This window comes from Eufriesea mexicana, unplaced genomic scaffold, assembly GCF_001483705.2.
Source record: "Eufriesea mexicana isolate 0111107269 unplaced genomic scaffold, ASM148370v2 scaffold10389, whole genome shotgun sequence".
In the NCBI taxonomy this organism is placed as follows: Eukaryota; Metazoa; Arthropoda; class Insecta; order Hymenoptera; family Apidae; genus Eufriesea; species Eufriesea mexicana.
Window position 1 is genome coordinate 210,234 of NW_016918048.1, and position 24,622 is coordinate 234,855.

General features: G+C 30.7%; 4 protein-coding genes across 5 annotated transcripts; 3 read left to right on the forward strand and 1 right to left on the reverse strand.

The window, feature by feature from the left end:
• The first annotated feature begins 1,018 nt into the window (after positions 1-1,018).
• Positions 1,019-3,470, forward strand: LOC108553449 (glutathione synthetase). The gene is made up of 11 exons (XM_017908348.1): positions 1,019-1,157; positions 1,281-1,464; positions 1,568-1,643; positions 1,727-1,851; positions 1,922-1,964; positions 2,034-2,107; positions 2,181-2,345; positions 2,524-2,677; positions 2,739-2,846; positions 2,974-3,263; positions 3,344-3,470. The coding sequence occupies exons 1-11, from the start codon at positions 1,058-1,060 to the stop codon at positions 3,468-3,470; spliced, it is 1,446 nt and encodes a 481-aa protein (XP_017763837.1). The 5' UTR covers positions 1,019-1,057.
• A 376-nt stretch (positions 3,471-3,846) lies between these two features.
• On the reverse strand, positions 3,847-15,718 carry yl (Putative vitellogenin receptor yl). The gene is given in 31 exon segments (XM_017908334.1): positions 3,847-3,963; positions 4,031-4,151; positions 4,223-4,517; positions 4,618-4,795; positions 4,872-5,109; positions 5,425-5,516; positions 5,593-5,738; positions 5,845-5,997; positions 6,105-6,344; positions 6,610-6,914; positions 7,239-7,483; positions 7,864-8,039; positions 8,771-8,973; positions 9,517-9,641; positions 9,724-9,851; positions 10,195-10,347; positions 10,634-10,836; positions 11,042-11,294; positions 11,431-11,571; positions 11,681-11,801; positions 11,868-12,059; positions 12,189-12,390; positions 12,606-12,777; positions 12,896-13,111; positions 13,264-13,389; positions 13,710-13,826; positions 13,931-14,080; positions 14,171-14,276; positions 14,796-14,933; positions 15,441-15,568; positions 15,655-15,718. Coding segments are annotated over 31 exon segments (5,244 nt in total).
• On the forward strand, positions 9,807-19,318 carry LOC108553442 (zinc finger protein 677). 2 transcript variants are annotated; one of them, XM_017908335.1, is made up of 4 exons: positions 9,807-9,862; positions 17,695-17,892; positions 18,183-18,858; positions 19,153-19,318. In XM_017908335.1, exons 2-4 carry the CDS (start codon positions 17,832-17,834, stop codon positions 19,316-19,318), a joined length of 903 nt encoding a protein of 300 aa, XP_017763824.1. In that variant the 5' UTR covers positions 9,807-9,862; positions 17,695-17,831. The 2 variants fall into 2 exon arrangements, with proteins under 2 accessions (XP_017763824.1, XP_017763826.1); XM_017908337.1 differs by lacking the exon at positions 9,807-9,862 and having other exon boundaries at positions 17,692-17,892; positions 18,186-18,858.
• A 556-nt stretch (positions 19,319-19,874) lies between these two features.
• On the forward strand, positions 19,875-23,650 carry me31B (ATP-dependent RNA helicase me31b). The gene is made up of 8 exons (XM_017908344.1): positions 19,875-20,133; positions 21,306-21,475; positions 21,627-21,833; positions 21,934-22,105; positions 22,193-22,343; positions 22,443-22,638; positions 22,749-22,919; positions 23,065-23,650. Exons 2-8 carry the CDS (start codon positions 21,335-21,337, stop codon positions 23,359-23,361), a joined length of 1,335 nt encoding a protein of 444 aa, XP_017763833.1. The 5' UTR covers positions 19,875-20,133; positions 21,306-21,334; the 3' UTR covers positions 23,362-23,650.
• The last annotated feature ends 972 nt before the right edge of the window (positions 23,651-24,622 follow it).

Here is a 24,622-nt window from a genome sequence, read left to right on the forward strand (position 1 = left end):
TTTGAAGATTGGTAATTATTTCAGAATTAATATCTGAAATAGCATATCGAAATAATAAAAGGAAAAACAAGTAGAAATTCCTTCTACAAAATTTAAATTATATTTATTAATATATATTTAAAATATATATGGAAATAATATTTTACGTAATTATATACATCAAATTTTATTAGAAAAAACTGCAGATAAATTACAAATATTTAAGTTATTGTTTGTCTTTATTATAAATAATAAAAAGATAAATATTTAAATTCAATAAATGTAAATAAAATATATATACAAATTAAAGAAAGATTGAGAAATAGAACTTTGATGCATTTAATTTTTTAAATCCATAGTTTTTATATTTCAACTTCCTTTTATGAGGAAATTAATTTTCTATTAAAAAATTTCTTTTAATAAACTCATAATATTATGCTCATTACGAATTTTTTTAACAGTTGTTAATTGATGCAGATAAGCAACTTTTTTTACATGAAATAACAAATTTTTATAGAATATTGCATTATTTACGTATGAAATAATAATACATATTTTTAGAAAAATATTATGTATGTGCATAGAATTTCAATATATAAAAAATTAGATTTATAACTTATTATGTTGTTAAAAAAGAGGTTTCCAGAATAATTTACTCAAATAATTTTTGAAAATAATGATATACTACGCTTAAAAGTATTACTTTATAATAAGTATATTACTTGACATTTTATTATTAATATAATTTTTATTTAATAATTAAATAGGTATATACCATTAACTGAGTTATTAATTTAAAAATATGTTATAAATATAGTTAATATCTAATATTTGCTTAGTTAATGAATTGGTAGTTGCTTTTATTCGAAACTGGAAACACTATGTGTACAGTAATATGCATATATACATTATATATACATACATGTTTATACGTGCACATAGTTTTGTTGTATAAAACTAGTGTAATTATGAGATAAAGAAATGTCTAGTCATTTATCTAAAGATTATTTTCAACAGTAGATGTGGATTTTAAGTTTATTATTTGAAATTTCATATATATTATTAAATTTATATAATAATGGAAGTGTCACGTCTACAACCTTGTATTCCATTACATCTTTCAAAAGAAGAATTAGAAAGAGTTGTAGATAAGGCTAAGGATTGGGCACTTATGCATGGTACTAACTTATAAATATTTCATTCAATTCATATTCAAGTTAATGATCTTTTTTATTATTGCAAGTATATAATAATAATTTTATTAAAATTTAAAAATAACAATTAATCTTATTCTTGTTTAGGTATTAGTATGCGATCAAAAGTATCCTTCAATAAAAACCAAGTGGAAGTTTTACCATTTACTTTATTACCATCAAGTTTCCCTAGAAAAAATTTTGAGAAAGTTAAAAATATTCAAATATTATTAAATGAACTAATGCATAAAGTGGCACATAATAATAGCTTTCTAATAAAAAGTTTAAAAAGGTATTTCAAAATAATAAATTATTTGTTTCTATTTATATGTATTATAATTTTATATCTTTTGTACTTATAAAATGTAATTTTTATATAATTTTATACTTTCTAGCACAACTGATGCAGATCCTTTTACAGCAAAATTATTTAGTATATATGAAACCATATATAAGGAGGGATTTAGTCAAGTAAAATATTAACATAATTAATATGAATTTATCCTAATACTATTAAATGTATAATAAGTCTTTAAAATATTTTTCTCTTATAGACTTTAAGTCTTGGCTTGCTTCGATCAGATTATATGTTGCATAAAAATCAAATTAAACAAGTGGAATTAAATACTATTGCAAGTAGTTTTGGAGGAATAGTAGGAGTTACTACCCAGTATCACAAGTATGTTTATATTCCAAAGTTCATATTATTAAAATATTTATATATTTAAACATGATATAACATTTTTTAGACATATCTTATCAGAATTAGGACATGCAGATAAAATAAAAAATGTAAGTATGTTCTATTTTTTATACCTATTAAATTTTTTTATTCTTTATTAAACTTTCATTCATATTTAGATTCCAGAAAATAATCCAATTAATGGACTTTGTGAAGGATTAATACATGCATGGAAGTTGTATAATAATACAAAGTAATTGATACAACATAGTACAAATTAAAGTTGTGATTGTTAATTTTTACTTAATTAATATATTTTATTATAGGGCTGTAATATTATTTGTTGTTGAAAATATTACTTATAATATATGTGATCAGAGATTTCATGAATTTGAAATTTCCAAAATTAATCCTGATATTAAGGTGATCAGAAGAAGCTTGAAAGATTTAGTATTAGAAGCAAAATTGGGACCAAATAAACAGTTAATAGTGTATGTAATTTTATGAAATATGAAAACAATATAAATATAAAATTTTTATTTTTGTTTCCAGTTATGTTTAAATTTGACATTTAAAGTAATGATTAGAAATGGATAATGAGCAATTGTCTATATGTTTAAATTTACTATTTATATTCAAGGAAATTAAATAATTATCTTTCATTTTCAGTGAAGATTTAGAAGTTTCTGTAGTCTACTTTCGTTCTGGTTATGAAGTTGAAGCTTATCCTACTGAACAAGAATGGGCAGTTAGATTATTAATAGAACGTTCTCAAGCAATAAAATGTCCATCAATACAATATCATCTAGCAGGCACTAAGAAGGTATAAAAAATATTGATCCATTTTTATTACATGATATAAGAAACAAGTAACTTTTTTCCAGATACAGCAATCTCTGGCTTATACAGATGCACTTAGTTTATTTTTAAAAGATGATAATACAATCAAACAAATACAAGAAGTATTTGCTGGATTGTATTCTTTAGAATTTGTGAGTGTCTAAAAGTATTAATTGCAATTGTAACTAAAGTATGAATTTATTATAATATGTAAGATTATTTTAGTAATAGCAAATAATATTTTTAAAATATTTTTATACTGATCTGTATTTTAAGTAGAATAATGATGCAGAAACAATAATTGATAAAGCTATATCAGATTCAAAAAAGTATGTATTAAAACCACAAAGAGAAGGAGGTGGAAATAATGTTTATAATGAAGATATAAAGTTGCATTTAGAATCCATGAGAAATTCAGTGGAAAGAACAGCTTGGATATTGATGGATCGTTTTTATCCACCTGTGCAAAAGAATTATATCATACGTGCTTATAATGAACCATTTGAGGATAATCATTTTCAATTTTCTGACGTTGTGACAGAACTTGGTGTGTATGGTGTTATTATAGGGTAAGTAAAATACGTTTTTCTAATTCTTATATCTCTTTTTAATTCAATGAATTAAATTGACTTAGTCTTTTTCTCCATAGAGATCATGATAATATTATATATAACAAAGAGGTAGGGCATATTTTAAGAACAAAATCATCAAATGAAAATGAAGGTGGAATAGTAGCTGGAATTGGTGCTATTGATACCCCTTATTTAATTAGTTAATGTGAAAGATATTCACATAGTTATGAATTATTAAATATAGTTTAAAAGTATAAAAAACATATTTGAAAATTATATTTTTATCTAAAATAATGTAAATAATAAATAAAAAAATGTCGAACGATAATTTTTAGAACAATTGAATCTTATAGATTAAAAAAGAAAGTGAAGATAAAAAAAGTTACAATATAGAAATATATAGATATTATTGATCACTCTGTTTTTATTAGTTACATGTAAGAAAATATGTAAGTATATGAAGATCTTTTTAGTTAAATTGTAATAAATATCTATAAATATTCATAAATTACATACATAACTATGTACAGTTAAATTTGTATTTTATTTTAATTTGATAATTAAGTTAATGTATATTTTATTATATTAAACGGAAATCCTGTTTATGAGTAGGTTCTTCAGGTTCATCATCTGATCAATCAAAATTGACAAGTTTCATTTGTTTTTCATTGTGTTCTGTTATATTTTTATTTTGATTCTAAATAGAAAATAGAAATTAGCATAAAAGTTACTACAATTAGATACGACGTAAATACTTATTTTACCTTTTGTATATCTGTTACTGGATTGATGTATTCGTGTTCTCCAGGTGGTAAACCGGAAATATAATTGAGCGTGGGTGCGATATCATTTTGTTGATCATATGACGGGTTTTGAAAATGAATACTGTAAATTTAATAAGAACTGATATTTCTAAGCACAGATATCAAATAAATGTAAGTTTTTCATTGATTTACCTGAAATTATTCTTTGAAAAGTTTGGTTTAATTTTCTGATAATAAAAGTAAGCTAATGCAATTACGATGCATGCTACTACCGTGATTATTATACCGACTAATGTTCCGTTTTGATAACGAATACTTTCGTTTCTGCGACTAATTATACTTGAACCGAATTTAATTTTTGTATTTGTGTCTTCTATGCAAGTACTCCCGGAATCTTTTGGATATCCATTGTGGCAAATACAAGCGGGACCATCGTTCCTTGAAATGCACATGTAATTGCATTTATATTTCTCACAAACATTTTTTCCTGTTTCAAAAAATATGGATTCTTTTTTAAATAATTTAACTAGTAAAAAATTAGATTTAATAATTTAAGATTTTGTTACATAATTATCTATTAAACCCACCGATAGGTTGCCTGGTCGTCTGCAAAATGGTAAAGTACTTGTCGATATTTGATGTACCAATGGAAATCATTATACACGATTTATCACCATATAATTTGCATTTTTTTACAGTACCAGTTGTACCCATTAACCAATATAAAGAGTTCTCATATATGGTAATACTTAAAGCCTGATGAACCTACAATATTAAAGTATAGGATAATACACATCTCAGACGATATTTTCTTTAGATAAATTGTAAATTAATAACTCACATCTGTGTTTAAAATTACAGCACGATTAGAACCATCTAAATCCGAAGATTCTATATTTTTTGAAAATGTATCTGACCAATACAATCTGGATCGTATATAATCAATAGTTAATGCATAAACAACACCGAGATCTCGATATACAATCGCTGTTACATTAGTACCTATTGTGTTGGCTCGATATATTTTTGATGTAGGTCTCTCGTACAATGCCCAAGTAGTTTGACTCCAAAACAACCACCTGAATTGAATTTCTTTGATACATATAAAAAGGAAATGCCACAAGATAGTATTCTTTATTTTAGGAGCAACTTTTACTATCGTATCACTGTTATTAATATTTTTTAATCATGTGTCCAGAGGTTTCAAAAATTGTACAGCTTATAATCATATTTCCGTTATTTGCCGGAAAATAAAATTTTGAAATTCATCGTTCCTTATGCTTAGATATTTATGTGTAATAAAATTTTTTAACTTGTTTATTTACAATTGAATGAAATTGTTTTTAAATGTGGGGTACAAAAAGGGTATAACAAGTTTCGTAACTAAAACATACCCTTCTTTTGGTTCGATAGCAATAGAGGTTGCTCTATTACGTGATCCGATCGACACTACTGTAGCACACTTCTGCTGTTCTAGATTGCATACCTGTAAATTATAATTAGAAAATTTTTCATTGCCAAATAAAAATAATGAATATATACAAACGGAAAATGTTCGATACCTTAATACTGCTGGAATAGTCATTATCATTAAAGTATACATTATCGGTAATCCAATCAACGGCTAGAGCTTCTGGTCTGCCGAGGCCAGTAACAATCTTCCGTTCTTTGCTCTTTATGTATATTTTACTTACCATACCTAAGATTTCTGTATAAAATAATATTATAGAATATAATATTCAATAATTAACTATATTAATAATACATAAATATCATAATATATTATGATAAATAACTTTTTTATTTAATTGTACCGTTACTCCAGTAGACTGTGTTTTCCATTGTATTCACGTCAATACCACTTATTTCGGAATTGATTTCTTCGTAAATAACATCGATTTTATTTAAGTTTGGTGATAATTTTCTAATATCTCTACTGGTTACAGTAATTATTTCCATTTGTGAACCTGTAATAATAATTTGTTACAATCAAAGATGTCGATTACACATTCTCTTTAATTAAATAATTGTAACGAATGCAAAATAAGAATTAAACAATTAAGTATTACTTTACCAGCCACTTTGCACGAAGTTTTATCACTTCGTAAAACGTATCCTTCATGACAAGAACAAATAAAAGATCCATTAGTATTGTCACAAAGTTGTGAGCAAATATTGTCTCTACATTCGTCAATATCTTCACAAGATTTTAAGTCACTGCTCAATTGATATCCGTTTTTGCACCCACAAACAGGACCAATGGGTGTCTTATGACACATGTTTGTACAGGGATTATTTTTAGTACACGAGATTGCTGTAAAAATGTTTTAAACGTGGATTAAATAATAAATTTTGTTTTATTTATAGTTCTTTTATTTTCATTTCTTTTTCAATTCAATCATATTTGTATTCTATTAAGAAAAATTTTAGCTTTGGGGAAAACGAATTCCGTCAATAATATAAAAGTATGCTTTCGTAATATAAATAAGTTTTATTATATATTTATTAAAAATAGAAAATTCTTGAAAAAAAAGAATTATTTATCAAACAGAATTCTTATTTAATATTATTGTACATACCACATTCTCCAAATTCGTCACTCCGATCCAAACAATCCACTTTTCCATCGCACACCTTTGTAAAAGGGAGGCAAACCCCGTTGGAACATTTAAATTCTTTGCAATTAGAATTCCCGCTGACATCGTTCGGCTTCAAATTACCCTCACAGTTTTTTTCATCCGATCCATCGCCGCAATCGTTGAACCTGTCACACACCCAGCTTTTGTCGATACACTTCTGATTGTCGCAAACGTATTCTTCCTTTTGACATCGAACACAATTGCGTTCGTCGTCGTTCTTTGGACACTCTTGAATGCCATTACACCTGCAAAATCACGTTAATAAAGCGAACAAATTGTCCTTTTTATTCGTTCTATTATTTCGGAAATGAACGACGTAATATTCAAGCTTCATAAAACTAATAAGATTTCTTAATACTATATTTCGCTTTTTCCACTTTTTATTTGTTTACTCAACAGTATAATAACTAAAATAAAAGAATTCAATATTTACAAAGAAATAATTAATTAATATTGTAAAAGTAAAAATTAAGTTTAATTTAATATTTTTATCTTTTTATCAAATATAATAATTTAAAATTAGTTGCACATATCTCATTGTTAATATTTTATTTTCGCGAATGACTGACCTGACATGTTTGGGAAGACACATCTCCGTATTGAAGCATTTATACTCATCTATAGTACAATTGACGTAATTATCGTTATTCTTATTGCTGCAATATTGTTCATCGCTTTCGTCTTCGCATTCGCTGACTCCATTGCATTTTAGTATCAAATCGATGCAACGACCATTAGAACAAGTAAACATTTCGGATGGACATACATTTCTTTGACACGCATCACTCTCGTCAGAACCGTCTGGACAGTCACTCTATATTGACAGGCAAGATTGAACGATTATTTACTTAAAAATTCTAATAGAACAAGTTAAATTTTATTTTTTAAACTAGTTGTATATCAAACAAGTTACATAACCTTGTTTTTTTCTAAATCCTAACTTTTTATTAAATTATAAACGCGATAACCCCCTATTTTCATTATCTGAAAAAATATTGATCAACATTATTAACATTTATTACGTGTATTAATTTTACTTTACTTTAGAGAAGATTTCACTTTGCTCCTACTATTATTTGAAACTCATCTCGCTATCTTTTTCAATATGTGTAAGAAGAAGGAACAAATTAGCTGTATATGCACGCTCCACATTTATAGCTAAACGAATAAGGTTAATGGAAGTTGCAAACTCACCTGGCCATCGCATTTCCACGTTTTGGGTATACACGACCCGGATTCGCACGTGAAACTATCGGTATCGCATTTGTACTTGCTACAATTGATTTCATCGGAAAAATCGGTGCAGTCGTATCGTCCGTCGCACACAAAATATTTCGATATGCAAGCCCCCTCGTGACATTGAAACTCATCTGAAAGATATTAGAGTCATTGTGAATGATTGTTAGCTGCTTGAACACAGCAAAGGCCTTTATTCAGCCAGTATGCGATATCGAACATCGTTTTCCGATGTTGATGTTCCACGACAATGGTGTTATTCGATTCGGTTACTCGAACCCAACATTTCTTATTACGGCGAATAAATTGGCCGCAAGAGAACCGAGCAGAGACCTTAATAAACGTGGTCTTAATAAGGTAACCGAGAATCGATCGAAAACTTGTTTCTGTTTCCGGACGAAAAATTGAACTTTGAAATGAATATTAAGATCGAAAAATATTAAGAGAAAGAGGAACACTTTTCTACGATTCGTTATTTAAATCGATAAATACAATCGATGTCTAATGTTCTATCGAACATTATCGAACATCTATCGAACGAAATCAATTAAGTACGATATAGTTCGATCAATTTCTCTTCGATTGTAATGCAACAGAAATTACGACTAATGTATCTGCGTGTTTCGATTGTTCAAGCAAACAACACGATGGTTTTAAAGAATGTTAATTTATTGATTCAAATAGATATACGAGCTATTTAATAGTTTCATTCGATGATCTCTCGATTTTGCTCTACATTGTCGTTCGCTTTATATACACAGTATATAATTATCGCTTATAACTTGAGCACTAATTGTTCAAACAGTATGATTATTGTAGACGATTAACACGTTGTAAGTAATATTTAGTAAATGTTTTGATTTACTGGAGTCGCATTCCTTTTTATCGCAGCCCTCCTCATCGGAACGATCGGCACAGTCGTAGTGGGAATTACAACGTTTCGTCTTGCTTATGCATTCGCCACTTCTACACTGAAATTTATCCTGGTATGAGCAATTCGACCAATGGTAAAAGTCGCATATACTTGATTCGTCTTCTCCGTTAGGACAGTCCTGCTCTCCGTCACATCTGAAGTTGTTGCCAAACATTCGAGATCATTCGATATATATATATAGATATAAATATCGAGATATGCATATTCGCGTAAAACTGTTAGATATTCATTCTTCAAATTTACAAGCATATTTTGTGCTTCAAAATGAAACAAGGTATATATCCATTATTTTATTTTTCCACTCGAATTATTAATTTAAAAATTATACTATTAAATAGTACTTAATAAGTGCAAGAAATATCTTTTACTGATAATCATGATTTGGAGATACGTACGCTAAGTGACTAGAAATAAGAATCGATTAGACGTTACAGGATTTGTACAATAGGACTTATCTCTTAAATAATTTATTAGCGAAGTATTCGTTATATATACTAGTAAAATTATGAAAAGTATCTTCTAAAGAATAATACATTAGTTATCATAGAACAAGTACTAACCATGCTTCAGAGTTGTGGATTTGTAATTAATGAACGGATGAAAAATTACAGGATACTTATAAATCATCGAACTTCATAATTGAATCACTCGATATGATAATAACGATATAATAATACCTTTGATGGAATTTTATGCATACGTCGTGTTCTCCACATTTTATCTCGCCAGGATTGCACGCGGTTTGAGGACTACACGTTCGATTATCTACGTTCAGCATCATATCGGGCGGACAGGCGCAAATCTGAAAATTTTAGTTGAATTTAAGTACAAAATTATCGAGACACGAAGAAACTGAATTATTAATTGAAATGTTTTAGGCTTACGTATGGAGAAGTATTAGATAACAGACACACGTGAGAGCAGTTCCCGTTGTTTTTGTGACATGGGTGTTCTTTTACATACATTCCATGCAAATTTACCAATGACGTCCTGTCCAAGTCTTTAGGCGCCTCTGAGGAATAGGTATTATTTTTTTATTAATCAGTTTAACCTTTTGTTTATCTCTCCTGAGATAGATTGAATCACATGATTAACCATATAGTGTAATTATTGCATTTATTGCGATTAGATTGATAAAGTATTTATTTTTCCTTTCCTTTTATTTCGCTGCTTAAAATGGCAAAAATAGAAAAATGTTTATCAAAGCTATTTATCCCAAGTCATTTCGTTAATCAGTTAATTATTATAGATTAGCCCATTGATTAACTATCCAGAAGATATACCTAATTGCGATTGATCATTTAACTTGGTTAATCGACTATCAAAGGTATTACAACTCGTTTCATCTCACTCACGCAATGTAATACGCTTCTGATATTGCTGTGTGTTGCTCTTGCTAGTCCAATACAAATGATTCGACTTATATTGGGTCCAAAACACGAAATCACCCAGAACAGCGAGACTCACGGGTTCTGATAATCCAGTACGGAAGATATACGTTTGGAAACCTAAAGAGATAATCATAATTATTAATAATAATTATTTCGAGTCATATGCTCAGCTGCAAAGAAATGGTACGTTCAAAAAAGAAGATATTTAACTTCTCGATTGTTCGTGCAATTTAATAATTATTATTTACAATCTTAGGAATCGAAGAAGAAAATTATCATACTTTGTTTAAGAACGCTTTTTAGAGCGAGCTAATTAGATTATTAACTACAGCTTCGCGTAAAATTTATCGAGTTCCACTGCTTTTTGTAATCATAGGTATCTTACTGTTCTAGAAATACAGACCTGGTATGGTCGTACTACCGATACGACCTGTGGTTTGGTCACTCCAAAACAATTGCTTCAAATCTCTGTCGTAGCTCAAGGATATTTTCGGTCCAACTAACGGAGTTTTGTTTCCTTCGATCGTGATTCTTCGACCAAGCCCGTTCATACTCATCAAGTCTATGCGATACATTTTATTCTCTCGAAATACGACCATCATCATACTGGAACATCAACGTGTAGTAGATATTTTGCTTTAGATAACGAGAAAAGACATAAACTTATATCAATAGTTTATTTTAGAAATTTTTTCTTTACATTCTAATTTCTGTATTCTAAAATAGGACAATTTTTCATTAAGGCAGATGACATTATTTTAAGATTGACTTCTTCTGTTTCATATATTGATTGGTACATGAAAATGATTACCTTTCTTCCGGTACAAGCACAATATCGTGAGGTTCCTCCTGAAAGTAAAAGATTGTTTTCTCGTTGCTGTTTAGACTGTGCACTTCGATGGTTTTCTGTTTCAAATCCGACATATACAGATTATTTCCAAGATAGTCGAAATCCATTCCTCCTAGTACTTGGTTCTCGATAGACATTATGTTCTTCAAATCACCATTATGCATGTCTAAATGGAAGATCTTATCTGTCAGTTGGTCGCTGGCTAATACACCACCTGTGTCAATTTTCGTTCGAATATAATGTCGAAGACGTTTAGAAACATTTAAAAAAAATATTTAGAAATATTTAGAGAAAGTTTATTTACTGGTATGAATAAACTATTTGTCATTTATCGATTATTACAATCGTACCAGTAAGGGGATTATAAGTGACCGCAGTGACGTGTTTTACTGTGAAGTTGGTCGTCATTTTCGGTTTTCCTAGTAGTTCGTGATAGTAATCTATGAACGTGTTCCCAGCTGCGATAACTAGATGCATTTTCTTCTTGACCGCTGAAATTTATTTAATTCGTGACACGAGTAAATCCGTAATTTAATTCAATTTAATAGAATCGACTACATGTTTAATTCATCTAACTTATGGCAACAGTATGCAGCTTACCACGACATGTATGTTTATCATTATTCAATACTTTGTCCACTGTGCAAGCGCAAGTATAGCTATTCTCTGAATTTAATAGGCACAATTGCGAGCAGGGGTTCACATTGCACGGATTCGGTATCTACGATTGATTAATTAGTATTTCATTTTATTTTTCATCTAAAATGACTGAACAGAGAGTGGTTACCTTGGGTTTCAGAACGGAGTGATATATGTGTATGCCATAAATGGTGTTATTCGTGTTTATTAAAACTTTCCAATCTTTTCCGGTGAATTTATCGCATGATTGTATGGTATTGGATATCCAGTCGCTCCAGTACAATTTATTTTCGAATACGGCTAACGAAATCGGTTTCTTTGCTATGTCTTTTAATATAGTCTGAGGAAACATAGATAAAAAGAGTGGAAATAATTTTTAATCTAATCATCGCTCCTAATTAACATCATTTTGATAATTGATCGAGTAAAAATGATATAGACGTATGAATATATTGAAAATGATACATACCCTGCGATCTGTACCATCTAGTCGTATCGATTCGATCACTTTTAGTTTAGAATCTATCCAATACAATCTATTGTTCGTATAATCGATAGATAGACTGTTTGGCCATTCTAAGTCTTGATTAATTAACGCGGTAGCATTTTTGCCATCCATGCTCGCCATTAATATGCTCGAATTCGAGCCCCATTCAGTCCAGTATAATAAGCTTGAAACGAGTTTGTTATATATTTTAAATGATTTGATTACAGAGAAACAATGGTACTCCAGTTATAATGGACGTTTCACAAGAATAATAATGATACCAAATTTGATGTCGCTTTAAAATATATTTAACGAGATGGAAATACTCTTTATTTATTCAAACGTTAAATATACTTCCGAATTTGGAGTTATCAAGCCTCTCGCGTTAGAAATACTCACCCACTCGATGGTAACAAGGCAAGACCTCGTGGTTTATTATTTCGTTCTTTAATTATAACGGTGCAATAAGAACCATCGTTGCTGCAAACTCCAAGATGCATGTAACCACTGTCTGTGAAATATATGTTGCCCGTTACCCAATCCACGGCTATGTCGTCAGGACTGCTCAAACCTAAAGATATTTTTAAAAATATTTTTAAAAATGTTTCCAAAAGCTGGTGTTTGAATTTTGCGTATCGATATTAAATCTGACATTGCATAGTATTATGGATGAACTTTAAAATCCATACCTGTTGTAACAATGATGTTTCGCTCTGTGCCATCCTCTAAACTTCTAATTATTACCTCGTCTTCGTCCTCAACGTCGGACCAATATACATAATTCGCATCTAAGGAAACAGCAACGGCGTGTTTCAAGTTCTTAGTTACGGGATAATATACTTGAGAATCAAGATAGTAGCCATGGATCTCTGATTTAATAGAGAACACTAACAAAGCTTCGCCACCTATAAATAAACGACGAAAGATTATTTAATCGGTATTCCTTTTCTTCCACAAGCTCCACTTATTATATTATTCGTAGAATAAACAATCTGACATAGATAAGGAACAAATTTTCTGATTACTCTTGTAAGGTATGAAACAAAAATTTATGTACCTTCAGCCTTACAAGTCTTCTTGTCATCGTTCAAGATGTAACCAGTTTCACACGAACATGTATATGATCCATTATTATTGATACATCGTTGATCGCAGGTTCCATAATTTTCGCACTCGTTTATGTCTAAAATAGCAGTCAAATAATTTTAAAACCCTCTTCTCCGATATTAAATTGCATTTTATCGACTTCTATTCGAATTTACGAGTTCCAGCCATAGGAATACACATACAGTTGCGGATAAAAGAAAATTTAAAGTTAGCATTCATAATTAGCAAATATGAACGTCTGTAGATTTCCTATACTGCTTATAGTCTAACGAGTATAGCATAATAACGAAAATAATGATATTTCTGGAAAAGTCATTATTTAATTATCTTCCTTCATACTGCCTCTACATTCAAACTTTCTTTTGTCCGCCACAGTAGTTAATTTTCATCTTTTACCAGAGCATGTTCGGTTATCCGACAATTTGAAACCCGATTTACACGAACATCGAGCACCTTCAGGCGTTTTTCTGCAATAGTGTTCGCATTTTGCTATCTTCTTGCATGATGCGTCAGCTGTAATTTGAAACGATTAAGATTCAGTCACGGTCACGAACAGGGATTACAGTTTCAAAAATTATCATAATTAAAATGCCCTTTTCTTCCTCGTTGTTACTTACCTTTGCTGCATTCTTCTACATTCTCGTCCGAATTATCGCCGCAGTCGTCCTTCCCGTTGCATGTTGCGTTCAAAGAAATGCATCTTTTGTTTTTACACAGGTATCGATCGTGTTCGTTGTTGCATTTCTCGATGGGTACCGCGTTGTCCCCTGTGGAATAGAAAATTCCGATAGCTTACTCGAAATTTGTGAAACAAAAAATCGAAGCACACGCGTTAAAACACCGTGTGGGAAATTTACCGCATTTCTCTTCATCGCTGTTGTCAGGGCAATCTGAGACTCTGTCGCAAACCCATTCGTTCCTTACACAGTGACCATCTTTGCACTTGAAAGCGTCGCATTTTAACTACAATTAATTATAACGAAAAAAATGTAATAAAGTACGAATCACGAAGACGATGGCGATTAGTATAATTCCCAATTACGTTCACGGTATAGTACAACGAAGAAACAAAACGCTTATATCTTGCAGAATTTTGCATCATATCATTCTTGCATTAGGATTATTACACGTAGAAGGAAAAATAGCATATCTTATCTCACGATTTGACCGATTTCAGCTAGTAAATATCTGATCAATCATGCCGATGAATAATATCAGGCGTAATTATACGTTTAATTATGAAAAATTTATGTAATATATAAATAATAAACGGCTAATGAAATATTTGCATTGTTGATAAACAGATGAAAATCCTAATAGCGATGAATATGTTTGTAATCCGTAATGCCGATTAATATTTAATTGATGTTTAATCCTAATTCGTTGTATATAGTATTTAATTTTATGCGTTCGTTCTTGAAGCACCGATACCGGAATTTTTCCCTTATTCGATATGAAGCGGAAACTGGAATGCTGTCTTACATTTTTCACGCAACTAGCGAATTCATCACTTCCATCGGGACAATCAGTTTTGGCGTCGCAAAATTTTTCTGCCGGTATGCAAGAACGATCGGAACACTGGAACTCGTTTTCCGCGCAACGAATCATGTTGGGGTCGAGCTGAAACAGACAGACCAATTGTAATTTTAATTATCAGGCATTTCGCATTTGGCATTACCATTTCGTCGCTAATTATGATCAATGGAAATAATTAAACGATAATACTTAAATTTCTGAAAGATGGAACGAGAAATATCGAATATTTAGTAGGTTCTATCTGCCTTAGAAAATACGATGATAAATTTTAAATATCGAATATATAGAATAGTGGAGCCCACTTTGATGTACGAATTTGGACGCTTATATGGATTGATGACTTGCTGGAATTCGGTTGGAAGAATGGATGAGTGTGAATATCAAAAATAATCGAAGATCAAGGTATCAAGTTTTCTCTCAGCTGATCTCAATCGGTTTGAGGTTCATTCCGAGTTCTTATTTTCATTTTCAATTCCCAGAATTGCCAAGGATATCAACGGACGTCTAAGAGGGCGAAACTTAAGATGCTAAAGCGGGCACTACAATAGATAATTTATATCCAACGATAATTAACATATGAAAATATCTCACCGTATAATTCTGACAATCCATTTCATCGGACTTGTCACCGCAATCATCCGTCCCATCGCATTTGAAGAAGGTTGAAATGCATTTCTCGTTCTTGCATAAGAACCAGTCAGGTGGTTCGCAACGTATGACTTGAAATTCGAAAAAAGAAATATGTCAATAAGTGTGCAGTTCTTACTTGTCGAACTTAATCTGAGATATATTTCATCGAACTTACTCGCAGCGTCGATGATTGGATAGAAGGCTGCTACCACGAGGAACACGAATAAATTCCGATACATAATCTGCAATGATTTTTATCGAATTTAGATCAAACGATTTGAAATTTTTCTCAATGAACTCGATCGAGGTGACTTGAATGAAAACGATAAGGAATTATCTATGATTTATCGTGATATGGTCTACGAGATTTCATTATGTTACGATCAATTTAGAAGTCCATGATACAGCGAGATTACTAAAACTGAAACTTTCGAGCGTAAGTGGTAGACTTTTAAACAGATTGCAAGTTTCGCAAGTATTGCAATTAGCTTCATCAGAGATTAAATGACATAATGCTAATAGTGCATGTCTGATATTACGTGCCTGTTGAAATTCAAAGGAATATGCACAATTCTGTATTTCAAGAGCAAATTGTTACAAGACACACACCAATATCACTGTGTCATTTAAAATCTGGTGAAACTATCTGCGATACTTGCGAAGAAGACATAATTTACGTTCAAAAATCTCAGTTTGAACTCACTTCGTCGATTTATAAAATTTATACCATTTTTGTTAAATATTTTCTTATACAATTTGCTCAGAATGCTTTATATAGCACTGATATCCATTACTCGTTCATTTTCAGTTATAGCTTTTACAAATTTCGATATTATAGAATGTTATAAATCATGGATGTCGAATAATGAATAAGAAATTAATCGATACCTTTTATTCAATACTGCTAATTATCGGTTTGAACTACGTTTTATTACATGATTGTACCTTAATGCGAAATATCTCATAGACTATATATATATATACATATATAAATTATCGGGAAAAGAATTATTTCATAATTTATATATAATTCATTAAATGAAACTAAAAGTTTGAAATTAAAAATTATTGTTATAATTTGATAAAATTGATTTTTATTACGTAACACACAGAAAGTGAGGATGAAGATAAAAGTATAATATTCTAATGAAATTGATTGAGTATACTCACGGATATTTTTCACAGCATGTGTGAAGAAACGAGATACAAATTAATATCCCTATTCGAACTGTCCTTAACGGAGTTTCTATAAGGGAGATGTATGTATCGAAATTTTCGGATCCTTCTTACCACTACGACTGTTACCTAAACACTAAAGGCCGTTACAAGGAGCGTACCAAAATTATATAGTTGAGATCGTTTCTCTATATGTACACACATAGCTATGAGCGTGTCTGTGTAGATCATTATAATATATTAATACAGATCTCGAATTATATTTCCTTTTCTCACGATTTCAACATGTTCAAATATTAAACGTAAAATACTTCACACGTGTATTCCATTTGTCTAACATTTATTAAATTTGACATTAAAATTAAAAAATTGATTAAAGACAAAAGGGAGAAGATAACTAAATTACGATGATAAGGTAATAATTAAACGTGTAAAAAAAAAGTTTACAGTGATTTTGTATATAGCATGTGTACACACGTGTTCTAAAATAATAGATTGTTCGTTTAAAAGTTATTAATTGTCGTAAGTTTCACGTGGCTAGAAGAAACTGTGTATAAAGGTACAGGTGTCATAAGAAATGTATACAAACCGTTTATTCGACCACGTACGTTACTCTTAAGTTTAAATTTGCTCGACCTTTACTAAACTTATTAGAAACGAATGATGTATCAAAATTCAATAATTCAACAACTCCTCATATTAATTCTCATAATCATTTCTATTATAACGTCTATGAAAACGTTAAACGTACAAATAGCTAACAAACCATATCCATTCTTTTTCAAACACTCTATTCTTAAATCTCAATACGAAGAATGACTATAAAAATAAATTTATCGAAATGATTCATATATATATAAAATTAGATAGCTATTATACTTTATTTATTTTACGTTCTTATTATACTTCGGTATATAATTTCTTTGTTACTTCTTCGCCTTTTTTCTCCGATTTTGAACGAAGGAAAAGCAATAATGAATAGCTATAGGAAACATATATTTTTTCACATTTGCTATGGGTGAATCTTTCGATATTACAGTACTGAGGGCAGTAAAGAAGATAACAAATGCCTGACGACCGTGTGACAGTGGTTTGCCCCATCGCTGTTGCAATGACCACCACTTTATTGCATTTCGTTCTTTCGGCCAAGCTGTGTTCGCTCGTTGTCACGAAAACATGCCTCGTTGCTTAATCAAATCGATGACAAGGTACAGAAAGACCAATAATTCCTCCGAAGGTAAGATGCTACATTTCTTTGCTGTATAGTAAGCTACAATGTACTCAGAGATGACAGTAATATCTTGGCGTGGTTATGGCAAAAGAAGTATAACGTATAGCTCCGTAAAGTACAACGTAATCCGTTCTGTTATTGTTTGAAAAGGTGAATCGTATTTTTGCCAGCAATTATAGGTCCCCCTTCAGCTAAGCGTTTGTTAACGATAAATAAGTAACTCCGAGCATGTATCGTATTTATTATGTCGTACGAAAATAGAGAGAAAAAAAAAGAAACATTTTTTCGTGTATTAGCAGAGGCAGAATTACCATGGACACCGCCATCGTCGGTCGACGCTAAGAGAAAACATCATCAAACCAAAGACAATTCTACAAAGTGTAGCAATATATGGACCTCCTCAAGACTGCCAATTGTAACACGCTACACGTTTAACAAAGAGAATAATATGTTATGGAACAAGGAATTGAACGTAGGCAACGTGGAATTAGGCGTGAGGAATTTTTCCGAGATCGAAAATACGATGTCGCCAATCATCGCCAATACTTCCATTAAAGCCAATCAGAAGATGATGGACTCGAGTAACGAACAAAAGATAGAGAAAGTGCAATTACCGTTGTCATCGAACGTTAGAAAAATAGAGTATCCGGTGAACGCGACTAACGAGATCAAGGTGGCAGTAAATTTGAATAGGACGACGTTCGACGGGATCGAGAATCAGACGACCTCGCAGGCTTTGTATCTTGCTTCAAATAAGAAACAGATTGATTCTCAAAACCAGTACTTGGGTGGTACTGTGAAGGCAACAGGAGTGGAGAATCCGCAGAATTGGAAACGGAATAAAACTATGCATTATTGTCCCTATTGCCGTAAAAGTTTTGATCGTCCATGGGTGTTAAAGGGTCATCTTCGTCTGCACACGGGCGAACGACCCTTCGAGTGTCCGGTTTGTCATAAGTCGTTCGCCGATCGGTACATACTCTTCCTCTTCCCCTTTTGGTTGATATTCAGTTTTACCGATACTCTACCGGCACGTTACAATGAATAACGATGACATTTCTCTGAAATTAATATGACGAAACGTTGAATGAAATTGGAAAATTTATGACGAAGACGAAAATGACGATTATGTATCGCTTGATCTGTGTATTTTGTTGAAACTCTTTGGTTCATTTATTTTGTAGGAAATTATTCGATTATACTGTATCCTAGTAATTATGTTGATTTGTAAAATTAAGCCTGCAATGTAACGTACATATTTTGTAGATCAAATTTACGTGCGCATCAAAGGACACGGAATCACCATCAATGGCAATGGCGATGCGGAGAATGTTTCAAAGCATTCTCGCAAAGACGATATTTGGAACGACATTGCCCCGAAGCTTGTAGAAAATATCGAATATCTCAAAGGAGGGAACAAAATTGTAATTGAATGACAGATTTTATTTCTTTAATATAAACATATCTGTATACAGAAATGTGTAATATAATATATTAAATGTATTTCGTTAGCTAACGGTGTTAACTTAAATTGAAAATATCACCGTATTATGACAGTAATTGATAAAAAGGATTGACTCGGAGCAAATTTACATTTATTTCTTTTCTATGGATAATAACGATTTTAATTATTATTAACGAAAGAAGCAATTAAATTGTGGAAAGAATAAACGTTGATATAAATTTGAATGGTTTGATTTTTATCTATTATTTATACTTTGTACAAAAAGAAATTACCGTATAGAAAAATATTAATAATTTTATATTTCGTTTAATTTCGTATTTTTTCTTTTATCTACGCAGATAGTAACAGCATTAATTGAAACATTTGATATAACGGTAAACGGGTTAATATTTATTCGACCAGATTCGAGATAACGTGAGAATGCGCCTTAAAGCTTTGCGCGCAATTGGACGTTGTCATCGATAGAGTGCGCAACAATGTAACGGTTTCTGATCTGAGTGTTTTTACTCCTTCATGACGCATGTCGTGTACGTTCAACGAGGAATAATTATCGCTCGCATTTGACGCAGTGCGTTAGTCTCATATTACAAACGGAAAAGAACGTAATATAGTGCCGCGTATTACGCGATACGCTTTCCGAGCAAGTAATCCGTGTTAGTGCTCCGTAAGAAAGAACGTGGCGGTTAAGCACTGCAAAGAAAACTTGACATTGGAACGGCCATTTTGGCGTGTTGTTTCCTAATCGAGTGCTCAGCTCAGCATCGATATCCATCCATTTCAAGGTAAGTAGCTTTGTAGTTATAGACATTTTGTTAAACGAATGATCTTATGTTTGAGAAAATTTCATTTTCCGTTCATTTACGTAAATTTATCCAAAAAGATTTTTGACCAATTCTATAGAAAGAAAAATCGACTTTGTACAGATGGTTTTACTCTATACTCTGTTTCTCATCCTGTTCACAAGTATGTCTGACGACAGTACCGCGATGGCTTAAAATCGACTAGTAAACCAACTTTAGTAGTATATTGAAAATATGCCGTATAAATAATATCTGATTAATATTAATTAGAAAACTTTCCTCTTAGCTATATGTATATCTAATATCCGAAAATATTGCCAATATCTTAAGCAAACTTTCCATATAAGTAAGTTACTTTCATTTTTGCTCCGATATTTAACAAACTTTGTTTTATTTATTTCGTAAACAATATTTTATGTTGTAATTACTGCTTCTGTTAAAAGTTATATAAAGATTATGAAATACGAGATTATTGCAATTACTGCAGTAAATACTAATCACTTTATTAATTTAGGCATTACATTATAATTTTTTTTAATTTGATTTAAAACATTAAATTTTCATTTGCAAATTTCTTATTATCTTAATTCGTAATAAATTTATAATCTGTTGTATTTTCATATATACATATATATATATATACACACACACACACACACGTACGCACGCACGCACACAAACACACACACACACACACACACACACACACACATGTTGTGAGATCAATATATCTAAATGTATTGTAATATATTCTTCAAATTTCAAAGTTTTTGTGAAGAATATCAGTAACCAACATCGAACTGCTAAACTTCCTTATAAGGTTGAAGTACATAAAAACTAGAGTTCTTCCAATGAGTATACCTACGATGTTTACATCCTAGTGTGATCTTTTCAACAGGTCACTTATAATGATGTGGCCTTTTGTCTTACAGGCATATAACTGTTCTACTTACATTTTATACTTATTAATTTAGTTAATTTCTTTCCATTTTTCATTTTTTATTCTGTTTAAATACTTAATTTACTCCAATTGCATCAGAATAAGAGTATTTCTCTTTCTATTTAAAAAAAGACTTTTAAGATTCTAAAATATATTAATTTAATTGATTTGATTAAATTTTCTGTTTGACTCACAAAGAAATATTTATTTTCAGGAAATAGATAATATTTCATCATTTTCAAAATGATGACAGAAACACATATAAATTCCAATCATGTCCTAAATTCTGGTTTGAATACCAAATCAGACATAGAGAAAATGGACGATGTGGGTTGGAAAGCCAAATTAAAAATTCCACCAAAGGACAAACGAATAAAAACTAGTGTAAGTTATTTTATAAACATTTTTGTTTTATTCCATAAAAATATTTTTTTGCTTAGATATTGAAACTTATTATAGAAAATAATAAAATTTACGTATTTAATATACCCTTACCTGTTCTGAATGATTAATAAAGACCCTAATTTGTGTTTAGGATGTTACTGATACTCGTGGCAATGAATTTGAGGAGTTTTGCTTAAAACGAGAATTATTAATGGGCATCTTTGAAAAAGGCTGGGAGAAGCCTTCTCCAATTCAAGAAGCCAGTATTCCCATTGCATTATCTGGTAAAGATATCTTGGCCCGTGCAAAGAATGGGACTGGTAAAACTGGGGCCTATTCTATTCCAGTGCTAGAACAGGTTTGTATATCACTGATTCTTTTATTAAGAGTGAATGTATATTTCTAAATACTACTTATTGTAATGATATTAATATTGACCCTAATTTATATTATTTTAGGTGGATCCACAGAAAGATGTGATTCAGGCACTAGTACTTGTACCCACTAGAGAGTTAGCTCTTCAAACATCACAAATTTGCATTGAGCTAGCAAAACACATGGACGTAAAGGTAATGGTAACTACTGGAGGAACAGATTTACGTGATGACATTATGAGGATTTACCAGACAGGTTTGTATTGAATGTATCTTTATATAAGAACTAATTATAACAATCAAGTTTTAAAAATAGTTTACTTATGACGTAATTCGTTTCTAGTGCAAGTAATAATAGCAACACCAGGAAGAATTCTTGACCTTATAGACAAGAATGTTGCAAACATGGAACATTGTAAAACTTTAGTGTTGGATGAAGCTGATAAGCTTCTGTCACAAGATTTTAAAGGAATGTTGGATCATGTCATTTCGAGGTATACCACCTGATAGATAATCAGAAATATTGATGATGTTTTTTTAGCCGGATTTTATATTATAGTATAGTAATTTTTTAATATCGTGTATAAATTTAGATTACCACGTGAACGTCAGATACTGCTGTATTCAGCCACATTTCCTCTGACGGTAAAGCAATTCATGGAAAAACACTTAAGAGATCCATATGAGATTAATTTAATGGAGGAACTCACATTGAAAGGTGTAACACAATATTATGCTTTTGTACAGGAAAGACAAAAAGTTCATTGTCTTAATACATTGTTCTCCAAGGTGAGATTGTTTGTTTTTCAAAATTGCATATATACTTACACTTTACTCCAATAAACCCTATACTTTTTTTTTATTGAATATATTTATCTAATTTATTTTTGTTCTTTAAGTTGCAAATAACGCAAAGTATAATATTCTGTAATTCAACACAACGTGTTGAATTACTTGCGAAAAAAATAACAGATCTTGGGTATTGCTGTTATTACATACACGCGAAAATGGCGCAGGCACACCGAAATCGCGTGTTTCACGATTTTCGAGCAGGGCTATGCAGAAACTTGGTAAATATGTGAATAATTTTTCTTCTCCTTTTCTTTTTTTTTTTTTTTCTATGAATGAAGAAATTATGAAAATCTAATTAAGACTTTATATTACATAGGAAAAATCGAAAGTATATATTAAATATATGTTGTATATTCTCTATAGGTCAGCAGTGATCTGTTTACTCGTGGTATTGATGTTCAAGCTGTGAACGTCGTAATCAATTTTGACTTTCCAAAAATGGCAGAGACATACCTTCACCGTATTGGCCGATCAGGACGATTCGGTCATTTGGGTATAGCAATTAATCTAATCACATACGAAGATCGTTTTAACTTGCATCGTATCGAACAAGAGCTTGGAACAGAAATTAAACCTATTCCAAAAGTAATAGACCCAAGTTTGTATGTAGCAAGATCAGAAGACAATAATAGCATGGAAGAGGGTAATGTGTCTAAGTAGTTTCGATACATTGTCACGATGTTTTACATGCGCTCGAAGAGTTTAAAGTGTTAAATGGTGATTGTGTGACTCGTACATGTAAGGCATACATTGCTATGCTTTGAACTCACAGAGTGAAACGTTATTTCAGTCTGAAAAGTATTGTCTGGGGTGTTTAACAGTGTATAAAGACAAAACAGTGCTATGAACATTTTGATAAAAAAAAAAAGTGGTCTATATAGAAAAAAAAATTGAAAATTTCAATTAACATCACAGTAAAACAGCGAAAACATGAATTACTTGTAAATAAGGCATACTGAGTATGAAACAGTGAACTCAGTGAATGAAGTGATGCGAATGCCGGTGCGAGTCATTCTTTGTACATAAATACATATAAATGTACATAATCTAAAGTGCGCGCCAGAGTCAAGCCATTATCAAGAGCACAACATGTAAACAAATAATATGAGTAACATAATAATCATTACATTTTACCACAAACTGTAAATATTACATGTGAGTATCCGTCATTTTAATAGTAAATGTTTATACAATGGCTTCATACTTCCAAGATGTTCTTGTTCTTTAAGAAAGAAACGTGATGGGATGTGTGATTTGAAGAGAAAAACAGCATAATAAGAGTAAACTTGTAGCTGAATGCTGATTGTAAGTATCAGAATATCGCAAATTAATCCATATGCCCATTACTTTTGCATCACCATAGTTTACATATAAATTTTCCTTAAATATACAATCATAAATTCTAAATATTATATCGATCTTAATGTTTGATCATGGCTTGATTTTGCTACCTGTCAATGCTGTCATACAACTCTGAAATTCAAATCACTTTTCAAAAAATGCAAGCTTATCTTTTTTTTCTGTAAAGTGGTAATAGAGAGTTTTTATAACTTAATCTGATTTTTTTTTTTTACGAAATTGTGATTGAGCGTCAGAGGTTGTAAAATTGACTAGTTTTATATAATTATTTTTTATAAATAACTGGCTGGTGGCATTTGTCGAAATTAGGGATTCAATGCATGATGTCTATTGAATATTTATGTGTCTACTGTAATTCAAAATCGTTCCACCAATTAATGTATAATTAATGAAAAACTATATAGCAAAGATTCTTTGTTACATTTAAGACACATCTTAGGTAAAATCTACGAATGTAAGCAAAAATGTACATAATATAGCATAACAATAATATATCATTTTCTGCAACAGATGAAGGTAATTATCAAAATGTAATAGATCATCATCATGGAATCCCTTTTTA